At 44.9% G+C, this 25,522-nt stretch overlaps 1 protein-coding gene across 1 annotated transcript in view; it reads left to right on the top strand.

The window, feature by feature from the left end:
• The window catches only part of TMPRSS15 (transmembrane serine protease 15), a 1,630,091-nt gene that overhangs the window by 73,704 nt on the left and 1,530,865 nt on the right, over nucleotides 1-25,522 (top strand). The window contains exon 3 of the mRNA XM_078658360.1: nucleotides 13,124-13,191. Coding sequence (XP_078514486.1) covers nucleotides 13,124-13,191 — 68 coding nt within the window. The remainder of the gene's footprint in view (nucleotides 1-13,123; nucleotides 13,192-25,522) is intronic.

Below are 25,522 nucleotides of genomic sequence, written 5' to 3'. Positions count from 1 at the left end.
TGGCTGCATCCAATGTGGATACAGCCAAAGGAGCGATGTAAAGAAGAGCAAGATCTATTGGCCCAATGAGTTGTTGTACAAGTTCATGGACCTGCCACTTGGGAACAAAGCCCTTCTGATCTGGGTGTATTAATCGGAGTGGCCAAAGGGGCCACCCTGCTTGTAAGGATACTAGTAAACACCTTTTAATCGGTGTTTAATAAGGAAATCAGACTTCTTAGGATCCTTAGCCAGCTTTGAAATCAACACCAAGGTAGCTTCCTTCCATGATTCAAAACTCTGGGATTCCCCCAAATGAATAGCATTGAATAGCTCTTCTCAGATCCGAAAAATTGCTTTATTAGAACTGGAGTTCTGGTTGGCAGAGGTAGGTACCTTTGAGCAAATAGGGACCCTTGCTTCTAGTCAGGGAAAGGGGATTACACTCCTGGATAACCCCTGCTCACCCCCTTGGTAGCTTGGCATGAGCAGACAGGCTTATCACAGAGGCAGTGTGTTATATTCTGGCCTGCATTTTAATATGAGAATGCAAGTAACGTTCTATGGTTGCTATGACACTGTGAGAATGAATAGAGCATTTGCCTACTGCTGAGTCTGGTGGAGCTGTTTTCCTGCTCCACGACCGTTTGTGATCAATAAATCTTTAGTAATTCATTAAGTCGTCCTTGCCCTTATTACTACACAATTTTGGCGACGCTTAATGATCACACAGTCATTTTTACGAGCCTCACTTGTGCCTGCAAATTTTTCTATTTTCCAAGAAAAGAAGAAACTTTCCTGCCAAACAACTTATTTCCAGCCAATCTGCAGATTGCTACTCCACTCCAAGTGAGATCACCAACTTGCTGCCTCAATCGTTTTTTTTTTTTATCATCGCTCCATTCTGCCTTCACAAGATTGACTTTGTTATAGGCAAGAACTTGAACTGATCTCAACAAAGGTTTGACTCAACTAATTGTGGTAGGATTGACCTTTTATTATACATAATTAACTTGGCTCGGTTAGTTTTGCGAGATTTTGTTTTCAAGACATCTCGTATTTTGGGCATTTTTCTTCCATTGACTTGTTTATTTTCAAACATTTATAAACGGCCACTCACCCGAGTTTATTTGGAACTTTGCTGTGGAACTTCGAGGACTTCGTTCTTCCTCCATTTTGTCTGCGTTATGACGCCTACACACGCATAAGAGGTCACGTCTTTACACATACGTGGTCACGCTCTGGAGGCCATTTTATTTGCGTTCCGGTCCCTTAGCAACCTCTCTGTTTTGCGTTCCACCCTACGATTTTTTTTCATTTCAGCACATCACGGTGATGTGCCCACCTGCATTGTTAAGGTTATTTTGCCTACACATTGTACGGTGATGCGCACACCTGAGTTGTTACATGCGCACATCTGCATCGTTAATTTTATGTCTTTTCCACATTGTACGGTGATGCGCACACCTGAGTTGCATTTATTTTCAGTGATGCGCACACTTTAATTGTTTGTACAAAACAGTTAATTTTTGGCGCACACTTTCATTGTTATTTCCAGTATTCTCAGTGATGCGCACACTTTCAACCTGTTTTAACAACATTAGAGCCTCGAAGTACAAACTTTCTTCATATTTCAACATTATCTTCATGCCTGGATTATAATACCTTCATGTACAAAACCATATTAACAATCTCCTGTTTTTAGGGTATTTCCTATTTTCTCTTGCATTTTTGCTTTCAACTTAGATCTGTTTACAATGCAATCTGTCAATCCTCCTCCTTCCTTTTTGGAATCACCCGGACAGCCTCCTGTTCACTGGGAGAGGTGGTTCGATGCCTCTGAAACCTATTTGGGAGCTCTAGGAGAAATTAAATATTCTGAAGAAAGAAAAAACATTTTATTGTTACATTCTCTAGGATTTGAAGGTAGATCGATATTTAAACACTTACCCGAATTACCCGCTGAAGAGAATGATGATCTTGATGAATACTTACAAACTGTTTTAAAGCTTAAAAAAAGATTTGATAAGCAACCAACCATTATTGTCCGTAGACACAAATTTTTAAAAAGAAAACAAGGGGAAGATGAAAACTTTGACACTTATATTTCTGCTTTGCGTCATTTAGCTTCTGTTTGTAATCTTGAAAACTTTACTGATCAACTTATAAGAGATCAATTTGTTTGTAAATGTAAGGAGAAGAGTATTAGACAAAAATTGTTAACTCTTACTGATCCTTCACTAGACGAAACATTAAGAATAGCCAAAAGTATAGAAGTTTCTCTATCCTCACTTAAAGAACTTGATGACAAAACTGTAGATAAAATTAGTGATGGTGTTAATGCTATAAAGTTTAGAAATAATTCTCCATCGAAGTCCAAACTTATTTTTAACAAAAACACTTTCAAACCTACCAAATATTAGAAACCTAACTCAAATTTATGCATTCGTTGTGGTAATCCGTCTCATGTCAAAAACAACAGATGTCGAGCTATCTATGTCACTTTTTAATTATTGTAAAAAGAGTTGGACATTTTGCTAGTGTATGTTTGAAATAGAAAAATGTTTTAAAGAAACCAGTGGTTGAAGGGGCCCCTACTAAATGTCGTGACCCTATTGTTGACATTTGTGTGGGTAATAAAGTTCTTCCTCTGCTAGTTGATTCTGGTTCTAGGATCACTATGATTATCAAGGAACTGTTTGATGAAACTTGGGGAAACTCTATGCCTCTTCTTCCTCCAGATAGATCTCCGGTTTCATATGAGGGTAGGAAGATTAATTTATTAGGTTTTTTTGAAGAGGTTATGACCTTTAAAGGAAGATGTATCAAGGGAAAAGTTTACATTGCTGTTAAAGGTCTGAACATACTTGGTTGGTTTCATCAAGGTTTATTCGGGATGATGTTAAAACCCGTTACACGAGAACAAGTTTCTGTAGTAGATTGCAACAATGACTGTAAGAACAAATGGGAAAGTAAGTTTCCTTCCATTTTTGGTAATCAACTTGGTGAAGTCAAAGGTTTTAATCATAAAATTGTTGTTAAAGAGGGTGCTGTGCCAATAAAACCCAAGCTTAGGGGTGTATCTTTTAGTGTTAGGTCAGATCTAGAAAAAGAACTTAAGGATTTGTGATCCAAGGGAGTTATTGAACCGGCGGAATCATCCTTGTGGCTTTCTCCCTTGGTGGTAGCACGTAAACAAAATGGCCAACTTATAGTTTGTGTGGATTTGAGGTCCCTTAATAAAGAAACTTGGGTTGATTCGCATCCCTTACCCAAAATTTCTGACCTTTTTGCAGCCACTAAAGGAGCTAAATTATTTTCCAAACTTGCTCTCGCTAGTGCCTATCATCAGGTCGAATTACATCCTGATTCCAAGCATCTCACAGCCTTTGTCTCACCGCTGGGTACCTATTAAGCATGGGCGGATTTTGCGGATCCACGATTCGCGGATTTAGCGGATCCACGGATCGTGGATCCGCAAAATCCGCCTATTTAGCGGATTCAGCGGATTTGCGGATTGGGGGCGGGGCTCCCTCGAGTGTGTGGGCGGGGCCAAACGGACGGGGCTTCCACGCGAGCGCACATGCCTCTTGTGTGTCCGGGGATATTTGGGAAGAAGGCACATCTGCCCAGCCTCCCAACGCTCACGATTTTTTTTGGGCTGGTGAATGAGTCACTACATTTGCGCTTCAACTAGTTCCAGCGACCAAGTGTGTGTTACTATGCAATCGCGCCGAAGTGCGCAGGGGTCCCTTTAGTGAAATGTCCATCATAGTGGGTAAATGGCGGGAAGACGGTGCACACCTCGAGTGTGTGGGCGGGGCCAAACGGACGGGGCGTCCATGCGAGCATGCCTCTTGTGTGTATAAAAGGGCAGAGACCGATCAGCAGATTAGTTTTTGGGCTGATCAATGAGTCACTGAATTAAAGCTTCAACTAGGGCACATGCTTTATTGATATCTGCAAGTGTTTCCTGTTGAGGTTTATTTTTTTGTGCCAGGACCGTCGTGCCCGAATGAACCCTGCCCTTCATATTTACTCAAGAAGACACCACCGGTGAAATAATTTACGATGGCGCCGGCAAGCTGCCAGCGCCATCCTGCAATAGTTACTTAATTAGCTTCAACAGGAAGCTCTAACTGTTAAAATAAAGCAGGCGCTCGAGCCCCTGCTGTATCTTATCTATTAGAGCTTCCTGTCGAAGCTAATTAAGTAACCATTTGAGGATGGCGCTGGCAGCTTGCCGGCGCCATCGTAAATTATGCAGGCTTGAACTTTTGACCGCAAAATCCGCTCCGATCGCGGATTGCGGATTCTCGGTAAATCCGCGAGAGTTCGCGGATCGCGGATTTACCGAAAATCCGCAAAATCCGCGATCGGAGCGGATTTTGCGCTCATGCTTAGTACCTATCAATATTGCAGGATGCCTTTTGGGTTGGCCTCAGCGGCATCGGTCTTCCAACGGATTATGAACAACATTCTTCATGATGTTGATTCTGTACTGGTTTTTCAAGACGACGTTTTTGTTTTCGGTAAAGACACTGAATCTCATGACTTAACTTTAAATAGAGTGTTGACCTTATTCAAAGATAATGGCATTGTACTTAAGTCAGAGAAATTTGAATTTTTTTGTGACAAGGTGGAATATCTTGGTCATGTTGTATCTAAGGATGGTGTGAGTCCTAAACCTGGATTATTAAAAGCCATTTCCAATGCTCCTCGACCTACAGATATATCAGGTGTTAAACCTCTGTTGGGTCTCTGTGAATACCATTCCAAGTTTGTTGCTAATTTTGCTACCATAATTCGTCCCATTAGTGAACTTTTGAAGAAAGGGGTAGTGTTTAAGTGGGATGAGGAATGTTCTCGTGCTTTAGAGTCAGTGAAAACCTCTTTGATCCATTGTAAAGCTCTTAAACCTTTTGATCCATCACATGAATGCTTCATCACTGTAGATGCAAGTCAAGTTGGTTTAGGTGGAATGTTGACACAAGTCATCGATGGGAAGGAAAATACAATTAGTTATGCTACACGTGTACTCAGAGGTGCTGAACATCAGTATTCAGTTATAGAAAAAGAGTTACTGGCTTGCTCTTGGGCAATTGAGAAATTTCGTTCTTATGTTTGGGGTAAGCATTTCACATTGCTCACTGACCACAAACCTTTGGTCAATATTTTAAATGATGGTATGAGCAAGTGTTCCACACCTAGAATACTCCGGATGGTCACTAGACTTCTACAGTTTCATTTTGCGGTTAAGCACGTTGCTGGGGGTAAAAATTTAAGAGTTGATTTTCTTTCCAGATTTCCGTTAGTTTGTGATGTTCATGATGAAGTCAAATTTATTGATCTAATTAATGAAGATTTTGAGGATTGTTTTGTTGCAGCTTTGGATATTCCACAACATAAAGTAGTTTCGGAACATGAGTGGAGATTGGCTTTCGAATCTGATGGTATCCTCCAAGATGTTAAAGTTTTAGTTACAAAGGATTGACCTCAAGAGAAAATTCTTTCTCCTTTGATTCAAACTTTTTGAAAAATTAGTCAAGAACTGTCTTTGGAGGATGGTCTTCTATTGAGGGGTGATAAATTGATTCCTCCTTTATCCCTCAGGTTTGATATTTTGAAACGTGTTCATGAGGGACATTTAGGTGTTACTCTCCCGAAGCGTTGTCTTCGTGCTGCATTTTGGTGGCCTTCTATGGATGTTGATGTGGACAATTTGGTTAAAGAAAGCTGCATTTGCAATTCTTCAGACAAGTCTAATAAAATGTCTACGCCTCCTTTGAACCCTATTGAGTGTCCTGATAGTCCTTGGTGTAAAGTGGGGATTGATATACAAGGACCGTACGATTTTCTTTATGGTTCTTTCAAGTATATTTTAGTAGCAGTTGATTATGCTTCAAAATGGACTGAATACAAATTGGTCAGAGAAGCAAATTCGAATTCGATTATTGAATTTCTCAATGATTTATTTTTGAGAGAAGATTTTCCAGAGAGTCTCGTTTCAGACAACGGGAAACAGTTTGTGAGTAGTGAATTCCAAAATTTTCTTTCCATTAGAGGAATCAAACATATCAAAAGTTCCCTTTACAATTCGCAAGCAAATGGTCTTGTGGAGAGGATGAACCAAGTTATTGGTGATTGTGTGAAGTTGGCAAAAGCTGGACATCATGATGTACGACGTTCTCTTGAAGACATGATTTGGTTTTATAGAACAACACCACATTCAGTCACCAATGTTGCTCCTTTTGTGTTAATGAGAGGAAGGAAAGCGAATACAACTTTTAGACCCGGATGGATGTCTAACTTATTAGGTACTGCTAAGAGTATTGATGATCTCATGATTGTAGTAAAAGAAAACGTTAAGACCTCACAGTCTAAACAGAAGGTTTGGTTTGACGCAAAGAAGAAGGGTGTGAAAATGTCCTTTTTGAATGTTGGGGATATGGTAAGGATCAAATATCCTTTGTATACCAAGAAAGGTGAGAGCAAATTTAGTGAGGTCAAACGTGTTATAAATGTTTTTGGGAATGCTGTTCAAATCGAAGATGGTCATTGGTGGAATGTCAATAAAGTTTCTAAAGTCATTCGTGATAATGAGACAAGCTCTACTTCAGATTCCTATGGCAATGGTTCTGTAAGGAAGAGTTCTAGGAAACAAGTGCTGCCTGCTCATTACAGATAATTTTCTAGCATCATTTTTAATGCTTTTAATTTTTCCTGTTTTATTTTCTTTGTTTTTTGTTTATTTAATTTGTATTTTATTTTATTATACATTGTACTGTCTTTTACCTGTTTCAGTTTTGTTTGTCAGAAGGAAAAGAGGTATGTTATATTCTGGCTTGCATTTTAATATGAGAATGCAAGTAATGTTCTATGGTTGCTATGACACTGTTAGAATGAATAGAGCATTTGCCTACTGCTGAACCTGGTGGAGCTGTTTCCCTGCTCCACGACCGTTTGTGATCAATAAATCTTTAGTAATTCATTAAGTCGTCCTTGCCTTAATTACTACACAGTGTGTTAAGCATTTGTCAACACATACAGTAATAAAGTGAAAACACTACAGATGGACACCACACAGAATTTATAACAATAAGTATTCTTTATATAGACTTATCACAAGACCATAAACGACAAAAATCCACAATACTGTAATCAATAATAATTCTTCAAGATGGTAGGACTAGTTCAAAAATAGGTTATTCACTTAAAAGCAGTCTGGAGCAACAGATAACTCCAAATGGAGTTATCACAACGTCAAGGCCAATGAAATCCCAAAGTATGGCGCCGGCCGCTAGGTGCATGGCATCGGGCCCTGAGTCAAAACAGACCCACACAAAACAGTACCTTGGAAAAGCGAAAATAAAGACAGCTCACGACGTCGGGGTGGTGCAGTGTCATTGGCGCATTGCAGCATCAGTTCCTTGCTTTGGGGGAGATGATGCGTCGTGTCCTGGATGCTGGTGCAGGCAGGGGAGGCGTCGGTTCTTGACCGGAGAAGAGGTGACGTCACTTTGGTGCTGAAACCATGGTACTGTAAGATGTCACAATGTCGATGGATTCTTGACCACCCACGTCGACGATCGGCTCCGTGATGATGTCGGCTTCAGAGTCAATGCGGCACAGCAGCAGTCATCGGGCCTACGTCGCAAGTTGGAGCAGCACTCACGGCTATGGCAGGCTTACGATGTCGTTCTCTGGTGTCGATGTCGCATGGCGGCCGGCGTCGGGTCTTCGTTGCAAGTCGGAGCAGCGCTCACAGCTTTGATGCAGAAGACGGCGTTGCTCACCGGCGTCAGCGTTGAAGAATTCCTTCTGTAGCAGCTAGTACAGCAAGTTCCAGATGCAGGCAAACACAAGGGGTGAAGTCTGGTATCCCTGAGACTTCGGTCAGGAGGTAAGCTCAAATCAAGCCCTTGGAGTAATATTCTGCAACATGATGGAAGTTCTTAAAAGTTTCTTCTAATTTTCTTGGCAATAAAGAAACCACTGCAGGCCACCCCAGCACTGGCAGAGGGGCAGTCCAAACTCTTGTAGCTTCCTTGGTTTTTCTCCTTGGCAAAGGTTTGTCTTGTTTTCCCAGAAGTGATCTAAAGTCCTGGGGTCTGGGCCCCAATATTTATATTGCAAAATCCGTTGTCCTCTGAAGGCAGAGGGTTATGTACCTAGTCCAAACTAGTTCTGTGCAGTCCTGGAGCTCTTTGTTTAAATGATTCCTTCTTTCCTCTGGCAGTGTGTGCCAGGGTCATCAGACACACCACAGGAGGTGAGGTCAGCATTGTGGAAGGCAGTCACAGTTCTATTCAGGCCCAGGTGCTACCCCTCCCACCACTCTTCATGCAGATAAGTATATTCAGCCCTGTGCTGACTCCCCCGTCTCCTGGAGCCATCCCATTCCCTGTCACTCACCAAGCCAGACATACAATACACAAGCTAGCAGAGGCAGGCTGGATGGTTAGGTAAGAAAATACCCACTTTCTAAAAGTGGTATTTTCAAACACAGAATGTTAAAACCAACTTTACTAAAAGATGTATTTTATCATTCTGAGTTCAGGCATACTAAATTGTAATCTCTACCATGTTCCCTGGGTCAGTTAGGATTATAAGATGTTATAATCAAACTTCCGATTCTGGCCTATGGGGGCAGGTAGCCTTGCAATAGAGAAAAACGGAAATGGCAATAATTCGCTATTAGGACATGCCACACACATCAGGGCATGTCCTACCTTTACATACAATGCACCCTGCCCTAGGGCCTACCTTAGGGGTGTCTGATATGTAGAAAAAGGAATGTTTAGGGACTGGCAAGTGGGTGCACTTGCCAAGTTGACATGGCAGTCTCAGACTGCACATAGGCTCTGCAATGGCAGGCCTGAGACACACTTTACAAACTGCTTCTGTGGGTGGCACAATCAGTGCTGCAAGCCCACCCGCAGCATTTGATTTACAGGCCCTGGGCACACATGGTGCACTGTACTAAGGTCTAACAAGTAAATCAAATAAGCCAATCATAGTCACTAATCAATACATCAATTTAACATAGGCAGCATGTGCACTGTGGCACTGAATAGCAGTGGCACAGTGCCCAAATCATCTAACCAGCAAAAACATATAAAAAACAGAGGAGGCAATCAGTGAAAAATGGAAGGGAGACTCACGCCAATGGTACCAGGTCTAACAGACTTCTTTAGCAGTTTATACAGCTCGGAGGGGATGGCATCCAGGCTTGCTGACTGCCAATTGTTTTCACTTTTCAAGTGTTCCCGAATTTATACTTCGGAAATCCTAGCTGACCCTGATCCATAATCCCAGACAGTCCCCTACCTCTCAACCATCTCCAGAGCTTCTCTAAAGCTGGTTTATACATCTCTGTATACAAAGAGGAAAATAGGGTGAGTAGATGGGCCTTCATTTTATCTATCCACTCAGTGTCTTCTCCCTGGGGATTGACTACCAATTCTTTAATGGTATTTCTGATTCTCTCTGCTCTTGCTTTCAATTTCAGAGGTGCCTTCTTTTCTTCCCATACCCAAAAAGCCTGCTACAGTACCCCTGCCATTGTTCCCAAATCTTTCCTTCAAGCTTGATGTCATAACTTATTTGTGCTTACTCTAATCTCTTGATGGTTTGCCCTTGCTGTACCCTAGAGGTCTGCACTTGTAAAAGCACCTCCAAATGGGTTTTTTTGAGTGATGGACACAGGCTATTCTCTTGTTCTCTTGTTACTATCAGAAACCTGATCCCAAAAGAAGCTTTATAAGTTTCCCAAACTATAGCTAGGGTGGGGCAACCCAATATTATCAATAAAGAAAGCCTGACTGAGCTTCTCCAAAGTCTGCCCAATGGCTGTAGCCCAGAGGAAGGCTTGGTTAGCAGTCCATCTAGAATTCTCCCGTATGATCAGAGAGGTGCCCTGGCATGAGTTTGAACTCCATAACTCCTTTCACCATAGCATTGTCCACAAAGAAGTAGTGTAGCCTAAAGGAGTGACCGTACTTCTTATTGTAATACGTATAACCTCTCTGCTTTCCCATTCTACACCGTCAAATGTCCATCAGCCCCAAATCCTGTAACATACTTTTCAGGACCTTTGGAGTAATAAAACTATCCTTCCTTGTGTATCTATTAAGATTTCCATCCAATAGTGTGAAAAAATCTCCTCCCAGACTGGGGTACGTCTGGAAGCTTCCACTCCACTCCAGGGTATAAAGGTAAGATGAATCGCCTGAGTTAGGGACATAAAAGCAGCACAAAGAAAGCTATTGTTATGGCACTTCATCTGCCCTACCACCCATCTGTCCGAGCCGTCTGTTTTGAAACCTATCAAATCTACACTGACCCTTTTCCTTACTTTATTTACCACCCCTTGAAGCATTCGGCTTGGTCAGAGACCACACCCTGTCCCATCCAATTCTGTTTTGAGAACATAGCCTTGTTTTCTATTGCCGTCAAATGGGTCTCATGCAAAATCATTATATGAGCTACACTATCTTGCAAGTATTGCAGCACCAAATTCTGCCTCCTCCTAGACCTAAGCCCATTTATGTTCCATGTATCTATTGATCTATTTACCCAAACCCATCATTTGGACCATTGACCTGCCGAACCTTGCCCTTATTTCCCTTTAGACAGATGCTGGGCCTTTTCCCCATTTATTGCACAAGTAAATGGCGAACAATAGAACTAAGATTTCATTTAATTTTCTTCCACTTGCTCCCCCACAGTGCCCCACCCCTACCCCCAGCATGAGAAACCCCCCTACACTACCTGTCATTGTTCAATGCCCTATGGACGCCATGATGAAGGTCCCAAGTTGAAAAAACAATGCTTAATGTTCTCCCATCCCACCAACCCCCCAAATCTCTCCTCCAGCCCTTATGCCCTGGCTTCCAGTCAGATCCTTCACTCCCTGGTAATTAGGCATATGGTTGTTCCGCAAATGCTGGTCATGGATGGAAATGGAAATTCGGCTCTGGCACCCAGATTATTAAATTCCTAGAGTCTTCTTCCCAGCTCCCACTGGTGTTGTTCTGTGGCTTAACATACATCTGACCTAATGGTAAAGGTGTACCCATGACTGGTTAAGGGACCATTTTTTAGTGCACATCCCAATATAAGCTCTTTCTCTCTGTATGACAAGTAATTTACCAGGATCTTTCTGGGCTTTTGCCTCTTAGGGCTGCTAAATGGGTCCTTAAGAACTCACTGTATCTACTGCTGCAGATTCACTTCAGAACTGCCCTTAAGAGACGAACCCTTGAGGAGAGATATAACAAAGCCCTTCAATCCTCCCGTCTCCTCTTCCTCTGGCATAATGAGAATTTGAATAGTATTTATTTAAGCATCATTCTCTGCCATTTCCAGGTTTTCCCTCATTGCTTGATTTAGTTTTATCAGTATATCAATACCTGCGGCGTTATTCAAAATATAAGATTTTGCCTGGGTAACCGCCTCCTCCATACACTCTGATACATTCAGCTACCTCATCCACTTTCTGGCTCAAGACCTGGCATGAGACTTGGATAGCCATCTTGTTAGTCTCTGAGATTGGAAACATGGTCTTAATCTTGGTCCTCAAACCAAGCAAGATTGAAGCTATTGACCTCTCAGAATATGTGGTGGCATGTGTAGCGCATGCCTCAGACCCGCCTAGCATAAACTCAGGGCTCCTTTACTGCTCCTCTCCAGGCCGGACTCCTCAGCCCCTACTGGCTCAGCGAAAGCCTCAAACCTATAACTAAGGGATAACTGTGGCTAGTTCTGAAGGGTAGCTCTGATTTCCATACTGCCTTATGCACTTGCAACAAAGGTTAGAGGGTCCCCATTGTTTACTTACGGTGCACCAGGATTGTGCCTTCCATTTCTATACCTCATGGCATTCTCCTCCTCAGTAGACTGCGGAATAGCCGGCAACACCATGATTCTGAAAAATGTATTAAGAAAAGGATTAACCTTTGGCTGGATGCGGGCCTTTTTCTTTCCTTTCCCGAGGCGCCTGAGAGAGTTTATTGGCTGGCCTGAGGGTCTCCCCTCAGCAGAGACGTTTTAGGCATGGGCAAAGTGGATCTGGCCCAGGGCCCTAGCCTTGAAAGGGGCCCCATGATAGAGCCAGCTATATTCTGCAAAGAGTCTTGCCCTGAGACCCTGAATGATTTTTAAACAAATTTTTCTAAATAGCATTTTTCTATCATTTACTTTTACTGTGCGAGTCTATTACAGACATTTTGCAGACAAAATGGTTTCATATTTCATGCAACATCCATATAAAAAGTTTATTTTCGATGAATACAGGACCTCACGTATGAAGAATGGGAAGGTGGGACAGAAATTATTTGCAGTAATATTAGTAAGCTGCTGCTGTGTTACAATACTGAAAACACACATCACTATCCCTGAAAATCAGATGTACACACATTTAGAATTTGATCAAAGAGGGCATGAAAGAGCTGAAACGGGATCATAAAATCAGAGCTGTTTGAACAGTGGCCCCAAAATACATTTGGCCGAGGGCCCCCTCAGTTGTTTTCTTTAACCTGAAAGTTGCGTTCTCAGTACATTTCCTCAGTCGAAACTCTTTCTTTACAGCTTTTTGTGAACCGACCTGCTCATAACCACTGCCTGTCCGGAAATCTGACATTATCTCCTAGAGTGCACCATTAGGGGGCCTCCCTTGCAGAACACGCAGAGAGTACCTGGCACGCAAGCCCAGTTGCCGCGGCACAGTGCTCACCCTGCATTCAAGTAGGTGCAAATAAAAGGGGGAGGGAGGAGGTAATCATGTCCCAAGTAGGAAAACTCCATCAGCGTCCTTGACCAGCTTGTGTGCGCTTGCGAAGTTTCCCCAACATGAGGCTAATGCACTTCAATTTAAATAACTTTTTTGGTTTCAATTCCATTTAGTATAACGTGACAGTTTTGATAGGTGCTCCTAAGATAAGTTGAATGATTGATTTCAAAGAAAACATAATTCTTTAAAAATCATCTATCAGGGCACATTTATCTTTCAATACTCAATACTTATTTATAAAAGCCTAATAACCCATAATTCAATGCTTTATTCAATTAATGTTCTATATTGATTTGCACTGCGCACACACAATGCTCATAACATATTAAAACATTTTATACAACTTTACAGATACATGAAATATTTCAAGAAACGACCCTTAATAATGAATTTAAAAACTCGGACATCTTACAGTTCAGGTAAGTGCATGTACAATAAAAAGAACATTACAATTATCATGCAAATATGTATACTATTCATGTGTGCAGCACATGCATATTCTTATGGTTAATTAACAGATATATAGAACAATGTGCACCTTTTATCAAGACATTCATTCTTTGTGTGAACAATGTAAATGAAGTTTGAAAGGATTGAGACAATAACTGGCGTGGGTCGTTGATAGCTCTATTAAAGCAAGACATGGTGAATGGTGCACAAATCAATTTATATTTCTTTTTAAATTTAATTTCAAAAGTTGCTTTGTAATCATTGCTTCTGCTATTACATCTATTTTTAAAGAATTAATACAATTAATTGAATGATGGTGCTAAATAAGGAGGCAAGTCTTCACAGCCAAATAAATGTTCCTTTGAATGTAAAGAGAAATTTGACAGTTTTTATGCTAAGCAATTCCATGAACGTATTAAGGAATAAAAAAAAAACTTAAATTACCTCCTTCCTGAGGTTATTCATTCTGAAACCTATTGAGAAGCTAATGAATTGTTTTTGTTCTACATATTTTTACTGAATCTTAGGAATGTGTTACCTATAATATGGTAATGACTTACAGCCTGATTCATGAAGCGAAATTGCGCCCGCAATGGCTGCGAAAATGCAATTGCGGGTGCAAAACACGGAATCGGCATTCAAGTACAAAATAGCGATTTCGCAAACACAGAATAGCGATTAAAATAGCGATTACGCTATAATAGTCGCAGAGTCCCGGTAGTCGCGCATTAGCGATACGGAAATAGCGACCAACCACGGAATCTGCGAAATGAATAGCGAAACGCAATTTATTCTCAATCGGCATTCATGAAAAATATACAATAGCGGAAAACCCCAAAATCGCAGTTTTGCGCGGTGCAAATTAAGGACAACTCAAAGCAGGTGGTAACCATAAAAGCCATGATTAAGTAAAATTTGAAAAACAGTTGGCCAATCACCAACAGGTCCAGGCCTGACCAATCACACATAAGGACATTCAGCAGCAGCATTAGGCGTTCCACAATGCCAGGAATGTACATGGTGGTGAGGCGGCGAAGGCTACAGCGAGCAGCACGGAGGAGACGCATGAGGCAGGAAAGGATTTACCGGCAGCGGGTCACCTTGCTGGGCCAGACCAGAGAACAGATTTATGCCAAATACAGGCTGAATGGGGAAATGATCACCTGGCTGATACAAGAACTTGACCCCCTCATGCAGCACCCAACAAGGCGAAACAATTCTGTGCCTACACATGTGCAGGTATTGTGCAGCCTGCACCTCCTGGCCTCCGGCAGTTTCCAGGGCATAGTAGCGGCTGCTGGGGGGATATCCCAGCCCACCATGTCACGCTGCCTCCACACTTTCGTTGACGCCATGCTCACCCAGCTCCACCGCCACATCACATTTCCCACGAGCCAACAGGAATTGGACCTGACAAAACTACAATTTTACAATGTAGCCCATTTTCCCCATGTCCTCGGCTGCATCGACTGTACCCACGTCGCCATCTGCCCACCAGCTGCCACGGAGTATATGTACCGCAACCGGAAGTCCTACCACTCCCTCAACATACAGATGGTCTGCAATGCCAAGACCATCATCACTGACATTGTCGCACAGTACCCAGGGAGTACCCATGATTCCTTTATCTTCAGGCACAGTGGACTCCACACACGACTGCTCAGAGGAGAGTTTGGGGAAGGACACCTACTTGGTAAGTACACTTTGTCGACAATGTCACATTGCAATGAAGTCACTGCGCTGCACAGGCAATCAACATCTGCTCCTCTCATTCAGGTGACAGTGGCTACGCCCTACGGGAATACCTCCTGACCCCTTACCTCAACCCTGCCACACCTCAGCAACGGCGCTACAATGTTGCGCACATCCGGACAAGGAACTGTATAGAAAGGACATTTGGCCTGCTCAAGAGCAGGTTCCGTATACTGCACAAGACAGGTGGGGCCATGTATTACAGTCCTGCTGCGTGCTGCCGCATTGTGACTGTCTGTGCAATGCTCCATAACATTGCAACCAAGCGCCGGATACCTGTTGACATCTCAGGCAGTGAATCTGAAGGGGACGACCGGCCACCAGCACATGTGCACCATGCACGCGGGGAGAACCCAGCTGAAGGCCACAGACGTCGCAACCACATCACACTGAACAATTTCTAGCCCACCCTCTTCCCCCACCCCACATATCACAATTGCATGCAAAATGTAATGATTACACAAGGCTAATGTGTGCAGCAAAATAAATATATTTGTTTCATTCACAAGAAAAAGGTAATCAGTCCAACTATTTACAAATAACAGTATTGCTTCATACTGCAGTGTGCATATACATGGCAGGCTTAGCGTCAGCCTGTGCCAGTGTTATGCAGACAGTGTCAATGGCGCCTCCTGCGCGTAATGCCCAAGCGCCTCTGAGGCTCTTCCTCTTCCTGGGCACCTGTACCAGCCGTTGCCCTGGTGCTGCGCCTAGGTGGCGGGACCAGTGTGGCCGATTGGCTGCTCACGCTGGAGGCACCCTCACTGGCATCGTCGCCCCCTACAGTGGCTGGTAGCGCAGGTGTGTGTAGTGCCGTTACCGTGGTGGTTAGGTGCTCCAGTACCCTGGTGATGTCCTCACAGCACTGCACTAGTTGGTGCTGCTGTGTGAGAGAGCGCCGCGACAACTGGGTGGTGGCATTTGCTGCCACATAATTCGACCTGCTATAGGCGGACAGCCGGCTCATCAGCTGGTGGTGGCGCCGGCTCGCTACACTGCGGTGCTTGATGAGCGCAGCAGTGTTCTCCTCCATGGCTGCAGTCATGCGTCCCATGGCCGCCGTCATGCGGTCCATGCGGTCTCCAACTCCCGCAACATTGCGCCCAATTTTGTGCAGCTGGAGCTGGATGGCACCTTGCTGCTGTGACTGGCGCTGGTGGATCCGGAGCATGCGTCTCTCTACGCTCATGCAGGCATAGCGATGTCCATTGCCCCTCCTGCTGATTGCCCGCTGTGTTGCCGCTGTCGCAGGCCCAGATCTCTTGGCACCAGCTGCAGGTGGTGTTGCAGCAGGCGTTGCTGGTGCGGCAGGGACTGGGGGCACATTAGTGGGGTGCCTGGCTCTGGCTGCGGGTGGGACGGCAGATCCAGATGCAGCAACGGGGGGGGGCCTGGCCTTGGCTGCGGGTGGGACGGCAGATCCTGATGCAGCAACGGTGGGGGGCCTGGCCTTGGCTGCGGGTGGGACGGCAGATCCTGATGCAGCAACGGTGGGGGGCCTGGCCTTGGCTGCGGGTGGGACGGCAGATCCTGATGCAGCAACGGTGGGGGGCCTGGCTGCTGGTGTTGTTGCAGCGGCAGGGGCTGGTGCCTGGGTTTCTGGTTGTGAATCCTCCTCCTGGGCCTCCTCATCTATCTGCAGCCTCTCGCTGTCACTGCTGTCTGCGCCACCTGTGAGGGTAAGTGGATACTCATTAGTTGCATGTGACTGTCAGACGTGCTGATGTTACATGCATGCTGGGTGACATTCCCTGGATGGCTGTGGATTTGCGTACTTTGGGACCTGTCTGGCTGCATTGGGGTACTACTACATTGTGGACATACTACATCTCCCACAATGCTTCAGGGCATTCCCTGATGCGCAACAAAGGCATGACTAAGGGCCAATAAGTGAGCCTATTTGGTCAGGGACGGTCATAGGGGACAGGGTCGCAGTCGCATGCCACTTACCTTGGGTGTCTTGGGTGGGGCGGGAGGAGTCCAGAGGGGTCACGCCAACGCACGCCTCCCTCTCAAGGGTGTCCTCGACCTGGTCCTCCAAGGGTGTGTTGGGTGGGACTGTCGGTCCGCCACCTCCAGTGCCCGATGCCTCTCCAAGGCGCTCCGCCACCCTCTCCTTGGCACGACCTCGGAGGTCATACCAGCGCTTCTTAAGCTCCTCCAATGACCTATCGGCCACACCCACCGAGTTCACGCTGGAGGCTATTCCCAGCCAGATCCTCCGCTTGTCTTGCACTGGGACCTTTCTGGAGTTGGTCCCGAAGAGCCGGTCATGGTTGGCCACCACCCCTTCAATAAGGTTCTCGAGCTCCTGCTATGAGAACTTGAGCTTTCGCTTTCGTCCTGCGCTGTTGCTGGGGCCAGGGACAGGTTCCTCAGACATGGCAGCAGATATGTCGCTATTTCAGTCGGTAGAGAAGTCGCTATCGCTGGTTTAGCGTCTGCTTTCCGACTTGCTCCCTCGGAGGTTTGCCTCGCTGTGGTGTTTGGGGGTGGGAACTGCCTGCTTCCTGGTTGTGATGTCATCACTGTGCTCGGAAAGCGACTTCCCGTTTTCCCGATCGCGCGAGATTGCGAGTCGCATTCCCGATCGCACGGGATTGCGAGTCGCATTTCCGATCGCACGGGATTGCGAGTCGCATTTCCGATCGCTCGGGATTGCGAGTCGCAATCCCGACGCAGGTAGCCGGGATTAGCGATTTTTCTGCGTTTTTAGTTGGTCGCTATCGGATTTAGCGCCCGCGTGCGAGTCGCTATTTTTTCCCCGAAAATAGCGAGTCGCTATTAATCGCTATTAGGGACACGCAAAACGGCCCGTACATGAATCAGGCTGTTAGGGCCTTATTACAAGGTTGGCGGTCCTGTGGACCTCGTATCGGGGGTGGCGATCTGAGCGTGGTGAGCTTGGAGGTCTGACCACCGTATTACGAGACAGGCAACAGACCACCAGTAGACCGCTGGATTTACAATCAAGGCTAGGCAGCCTCCATAAGGCAGTACAGGGGAGCTGCATCACCATCGGTATTATGAGTTGCCTGATCAAGCGCCTGCTTCAAGGTGGCCGTGATAAAGGATTTGGGGTGCATACTCACCCCTTTCTTCTTCTTCCAAAGCAAACTACGATGTGAATCCCTTTCTCCAGGTCCCCCTTCCCAGCAGGTTCTTCACCCCGAGTATTCTGACTCTATGTGTGCTGATATACAGGTGAGTTTTGTTTGTACCATATACCGTTTGCCAGGACTGCCCAGATATGGGCTGTACCCCGTTAATGTATATATGGTATTTTTCCACACATATAATGCATATGTGTGTATTCAACACATCTGCAGTCCAAATGCACACAAGAGCCCCACTCCACACTGGCGGCCCCATGGTGAATTAGTAATATGGCGTCTTTGGACCACCAGTGCCATGGTCACACTTGTAATGAGGCCCTAAATGTGAAAAGGATTCACTAGAGGTCTCATTTGAAAACCCCTCTTCAACTTTCATTTCACCTATGAACATCTAATTTGGGTAGGCGAGGCTGTTACTATCCATGCATGCTTGACCTCATATGAGGGGTCTTGAAGGTAGCAGAAGAACAGAGAATATTCTCTGTCCTAAGAGCTTGGATGCATATTTGTTGTTTCCACTCTTAACCACTGCCTAACTAACTCGGCAGTAACTAGCAGGCTGGCAAAGAGAAGCTCAGAGAATAAAAGGAACTGCTTTGTTAACTTTGGGGGAGAAGAGCCACAATCTTGATGTGAGTTGTGACTAAGCTATGTCAAATTAAGCATTTCTCCTCTTTTCACCATGTTAAGACCATGTTTTCCCTAAGCTTAATTTTGGGTATGCCTTCTATTTACGCCACCCTTGTAAATAGGGAGCAACGTCAAAATCAATGCGTGTTGCAGTGGAACGCCCACCAAAAAACGTATTTCCCACCCATTTCACGCTAAGTATAGGGTGAAAGGATGCCTTATTTACAAGGCGGCGTTAAGCCACGCTAAGTGGCTTAAAATTGCCTTCTATATAAGGCAAAGCTATTGCCACAGGAACGTTGATAAAAGGGACATTCCTGTGGCGATGGGAGCAAAAGGAGCATGAAATCATGCTTCTCAATCTTTTCCATTCTTCATTATAATGTCTGTCTTGTTCTGGGGTTCAAAGGAGGGAGAGAGAATAGAGTTTGGGTCAGTTTCCCAACCGGTGGTTTGGACTAGATTATACATTTTCAGAGGGTTAGAGAGAGATATAGAATGAAATTCAAAAAATCAAAAAATACATATTAATAAATAAGTGTGTGTTCTGTGGGGATTTTTTAGTACAATGGTATAATCTACTAGGCAAAATATTTGTACTGATTAGTCCATGTCATGCCTATAAATAACAAAGTATTTTTCTTCTCTGTACAGTTTAACCTTTGACATGCCTGGCCACTTGTCGCCACCTACTTTTTTCCTGTCTGCACTTTCTGAGCGAATTTATGATAGCTTCAAAAAGGTGAGGATGCAACTGAATCACAGTGCCCCTTTTATAGTTTCAAGCCAAAATGAAAGCACATAATGCCAATCTTCAGATTCACCACACACCACTGGCATTTTCTAAACCTAACAGCTGTTGTTACAGCCTGCGTTCTTTACCCGATAAAAGGTGCTGCAGTAGGTCTATGGTGTTATCTGCCATGGTATGGCTTTGCGTAGGATTGCATTGCTTGTGCTTTGCTGGTCATTATCAGTTGGTACTGGTCGTAATCTGGGCCACGGAGGTCTTTACTAGTTGTGAAGAATCATACCACTGTCAATATGACGGTGTTTATGCCACTGGTGATAAATTCAGGGATTAGTGGTGGACATTACCAGTGCTATTAGCGATGGGGCAGTAATCTAGTATTTGTAGTAGCCAGACCTCTCTATTACTTTATGAACATGCATCTGCTCTTTCAAATTAGGGATGTCAACCTACATCTCCTATAAGTGTTTATTCTGAAAAGAGTCACACAGATGGACAAAGGTAGCACCTAGGAGTACTGAACCTCAGAAGGTTCAATGAACTCCATGATGGTGTGCAAGAGTGGACTGTAACAGAAAATAGGCACAGGCACCAAAAGTGGTCCCCATTGCCGATTTATATAGCTAAAAAAGTGCCCCTCATTTCCAATTTTGGGCAGTTCTGAACATCTAAAGACAAGTTATTAAGATGCTTTGCAAGGTTTGGAAGACCCCATGCATTTGATCCTCATGTTGGCAATGTGTTTGGCAATATCAGTGAAATCAACAAATAAATCACCCTTCCAGATCCTAAAATGGGCCCACAAACTGCCAAAGAAACGTCTCTCATACGGACACTTCGAACCAGCCCTATCTGCACGGTGAACAACCTTTACAATATAATTTTTACAACGTAGTGCCTTTATAACGCGGTATTTACAACGCAAACCATTACAACGCATTGCGCTAGGGGGCGCTCTAGGATAGGGAATAGATTTAATTTACTATCCAACACCTTCCCTACTATCCACGGGGACTGGAGTTGGAATAGTAAATTATTCACTATCCAGCACCCCAAAGCGCTATGCGTTGTAAAGGCATGCGTTGTAAATACCGCGTTGTAAAGGCATGCGTGGTAAAAGCATGCGTTGTAATGTCATACATCCTATCTGCACTGCCCGATTGCCCTACAGGCCAGTCCAATCCTGATGGTATGGGCAAATTTGAGCACAACAAGGTTCATCAGCTGTTGTGGTTTTCTATGGCTTCTAAAATCTGAAGTCATGTGCGATGAATAACAAGGGCAATATTATCATAAATGGCTTACATGTGCTTTCTTACCAAGTTGATGCATAGAGGCAGGGATTACAAATGTAATCCATGATGTCCACGTTCATGTGTATTGTGGTACCTTGGTGCTCTAACAATAAACAATGACTCTAGCCTGCCCAAAAGGCTTCACCATGTAGGGGTGTGTGGAAAGGCAATGAAAAAGAAGAGCACTCATTGGAAGATACCCAACCATACCACATCTGTCTTATGTGGTGCGTTCCATTCCATTTCCAAGTGGTAGACGTTCCATGGATTTTATGCAATTCCAGATTTACCAAGGGCTGTACAACTGAAATTGTGCGAAATCAGTACGTCTACCATAGAGAGGGGTACTCAGCTTTGACGTAGACCTGCATGAGACTGCCCATAGTTTTCTTCGATTGCATAACAGCCTTACCATCTGCAGGAATGAAAATATCTTCAAATGAAATGCATCCAATACATAAGTGGGATTCTTCATTCACATATGTGAATTCATGGTAAACCAATACTAACTTGCTGCACAACTGTGAAGCAAGTGCACTACCTGCGAGTACTAACCGATGCTTTGCTTCCTCTGCATTCCAAAACAGTATTAATCATATAGAAATGTTTATTTTGTTTAATGCTGTTTTAGAATAAAAATCTGATGACAGCCTTAACCAAAACATGCAACATTGCTAACTGCCAGGGCCCAGCTGTTAATGAGACTCAATGCATCTTTGCAGACATGCTCTTGGGAAAGTCATGTGACTTTGGTAGAAGCAGGTTTTTTACCAATGCGTCATATTGCATAAGGTACAATTCTACATTTGGGAAAGGGGTCACCAATGAACAATATAGCACATTTATTTTAGGTATAAACATTTTTCACTTTAGTAAATCACCACCCTCTTCTCCAGTGATGCGGTGGCGAACAGCGGCAGCTCGCTTCCTCGGAGATGCGACGGTGGCTGCTCTGGCGGTGACACGCTTCTCCCTCATTGTGTCACGCTTCCAGCTAGCCACAGGAGCAAGGGTCTCACACACAGTTACAGGCACCTCCTCGCGGTTAGAACTCCCAGCAAGGAAGTTCAGGGAAACTGGGGGTGAAGTCCTTTTGTTCCTGGGATTCCAAAAACAGGAGGCCAGCTCTTCTCATGCCCTTGGAGACTTTTCTTCAGATGGACACAGCACACAGCAAAGTCCCTTTGTCCTCTCCTCAGTAGAAACAGCAAACTGCAGCCCAGGCCCAGACACACAGCAAGGGCAGGTCTTCTCCACAGTCTCTTCAGCTATAGTCTTGGGCAACCGGTTCCACTTGATCATGAAGTAGTCTGATTTACAGGGATTTCAGCTCTAACATTTATACGCCAAAAGTCTTTGTTCTCTATGTGTGAGGGGTCCTGAACCCAGTCCAAACCAGTTCTAGATGCACTCTGCCAGTGCACAAGGTCTTCCTTTGTGAATGTGGACCATGGTCTTTAGACGCACCGCAGGAGGTTGAGCCAGCATTGTGGAAGGCAGACACAGCCCTATTCAGGCCCAGGTGCTACTCCTCCCACCACTCCAAATGCAGATCGGCCTATTCAGCCTAGTGCTGACTCACCCAACTCCTGGAGGCACCCCCTGTCACTCTAAAACCAGACGGTCAATCCACAAACAGGCAGAGGCACACAGAAAGGTTGAACAAGAACACAGCCACTTTCTAAAAGTTCTATTTTCAAACACAGAATTTAAAAAACATATTTACTAAAAGATGTGTTATTAAATTCTGAGTTTAGGAATACCAGACTCCAATTTTCTATCTCACTCCAATGGGAAGATATGCAGGTAAACATGTTACACAGCATTCCCTATTCTGGCATATGGGTAAGATAGCCTTTCAATAGTGAAAAACAAAATTGGCAGTATTTCACTATCAGGACATGTTACACACACTAGTGCATGTCCTACCTTTCACATACACTGCACCCTGCCCAGGGGGGTACCTTGGTCCTACCGTAGGGGTGTTCTATGTGTAAGGAAAGGGAAGGGCCAGGCCTGGCCAGGTCAACATGGCAATTAGCAAACTGCGCACAGGCACTGGGGTGGCGGGCCTGAGACATCTCTTTGGGACTACTCATGTGGTTGGCGCAATCAGTGCTGCAGGCCCACCAGTAGCATTTAAATTACCAGCCCTGGTACACTCAGTGCACTTTACTAGCAACCTACTGGTAAAACAAATATACCAATCATGGATAACCAATCACAATAACTACTTACATAGGGAGCACTTGCACTTTGGCACTAATCAGCAGTGGCAAAGTGCCCAAAGCATCTAAACCAGCAAAAACGAAATCCAGCACAGTGTCAAAAATATAGGAGGTAGAGACAAAAAGTCAGGGGACACCACGCCAAGGATGTCAGGTCTAACATTCAAAAACTTTGAAGACGCACCAAACCTTAACCGCCTTCTTCCACCCATCGCATAGGATGTTCCAACATGCTACCATGAAAAAATTATGAAGTAGTAGTAATTGGATCTATGTCTGCTAGGTCATCATTTGTGTAACCATGGTTTTGTGGATGTGGCCAATTGAATAGGGCACATCTGGATTACCATGGAATAGGCAAACTATTCTCATTCATACAAGTAAGATTCCTAAGGACCGGCTCCTACTGTACTGGCAACTGGTGATGGTAAATTTAGGATGCACCCAATTGAGAGAAATGTGTCAGTTTCTTCAGACAATACTTAAAATGGGCTATGTCTCTCTAGAAATATGCCAGCAAGATATCTCTTACTGTTGAGAAATGTTGTACAAAGCCAATCTTTTACTGCTGCTACAAACTTCTCAGCCTCATTGATGGTTTTAATACAGTTTATGATTTACTTCTCAATTCTGAAATGCGATTTAACGATTTGGTGGTTTAAAAAAATTAAAACACGTACAGGCATTTAATCTGGGGAGGGAAATTCAATAACATATCACTAAGGGGTCGATTCCGATGTTGGTCGGTCAGCCCTCTGAGACGTGTCAATAGCCTTACCTTACGGCCAAACCGCACCAGGAGTGGACCCGTCTGTGCGAGGAAGTATGATGCGGAAAAGTGCATAATTCCCGACAAACACGCACGCTCCGACTCCATCCACAATTTCCGTCCGAGCCTGACCCGGAAACACACAATTTGCGCTGCACGGCACCATAAACACCTCTACTCCCGGCCAGTCAAGTACAATGTGTACTTCCTACGTTCCAGGCGGGTCGCCACGTACAACATGTCACAGCACCCGGAAGAAATGTGTATCAACTCCGAATCGTGCCAGTAACCCAATCCACGGATTCGAAAAGGAGCACCTAGCAACGGATTGAGACGGAACATGAATCCAATCGCGCAGGTCATACCAGTCCTATACATATATGACCGGATCAGTAACAGACGCGGACAGCGCAGATGGTACACCATACAAACAAACGACACGTACCCACCAAATGTCACATACAACCAGGGGGTCCAGACCCTGTCCACCAGTGCCACGCCTACTTAGGGGACCCATGGCACCACAACTGCCGCCTCACCCATAGGGGCATGTTTCCCATCACTGATGCCACCCCGCCCATGTGTGTCATGTTTCCTATCACTGATGCCACCCCACCCATATGTGCCAAGTTGCCTATCACTGATGCCAACCCACACATAGGGTCATGTTGACTATCACTGATGCCACCCCACCCCTATGTGTCACGTTTCCAATCACAGATGCCACCCCACCAATAGGGGCATGTTGCCTATCACTGATGCCACCCCACCCTTAGGGTCATGTTTCCTATCACTGATGCCACCCCACCCATATGTGTCATGTTGCCTATCACTGATGCCACTCGACCCATAGGGGCATAATGCCTATCACCGATGCCACCTCACCCATAGGGGCATGTTTCCTATCACTGATGCCACCCCACCCAGAGGGGCATGTTTCCTATCACTGATGCCACCCCACCAATGGGGGCATGTGTCCTAGGGGCATGTCTCCTATCACTGATGCCACCCCACCCATATGTGTTATGTTGCCTATCACTGATGCCACCCCACCCATATGTGTCATATTTCTTATCACTGATGCCACCCCACCCATAGGGGTATGTTTTCTATCACTGATGCCACCCCACCCATAGGGGCATGTTTCCTATCACTGATGCCACCCCACCCATAGGGGCATGTTTACTATCACTGATGCCACCCCACCCATATGTGTCATGTTTCTTATCACTGATGCCACCCCACCCATATGTGTCATGTTGCCTATCACTGATGCCATCCCACCCATGTGTGTCATGTTGCCTATCACTGATGCCACCCCACCCATTGGGTAATGTTGCCTATCACTGATGCCACCCCACCCATATGTGTCATGTTGCCTATCACTGATGCCACCCCACCCATAGGGGCATGTTTCCTATCACTGATGCTACCCCACCAATAGGGGCATGTTGCTTATCACTGATGCCACCCCACCCATATGTGTCATGTTTCCTATCACTAATGCCACGCCACCAATATGGGTATGTTTCCTATCACTGATGTCACCCCACCCATATGTGTCATGTTGCCTGTCACTGATGCCACCCCACCCATATGTGTCATGTTGCCTATCACTGATGCCACCCCACCCAAAGGGGCATGTTTCCTATTGCTGATGCTACCCCACCCATATGTCTCATGTTGCTTATCACTGATGCCACCCCACCCATATGTCTCATGTTGCCTATCACTGATGCCACCCCACCCATATGTGTCA

The sequence above is a fragment of the Lissotriton helveticus genome, chromosome 8, assembly GCF_964261635.1.
Source record: "Lissotriton helveticus chromosome 8, aLisHel1.1, whole genome shotgun sequence".
Classification (NCBI taxonomy): domain Eukaryota; kingdom Metazoa; phylum Chordata; class Amphibia; order Caudata; family Salamandridae; genus Lissotriton; species Lissotriton helveticus.
Note: the sequence above shows the minus strand (reverse complement) of the source record. Positions and strands in the feature narration are given on the sequence as shown.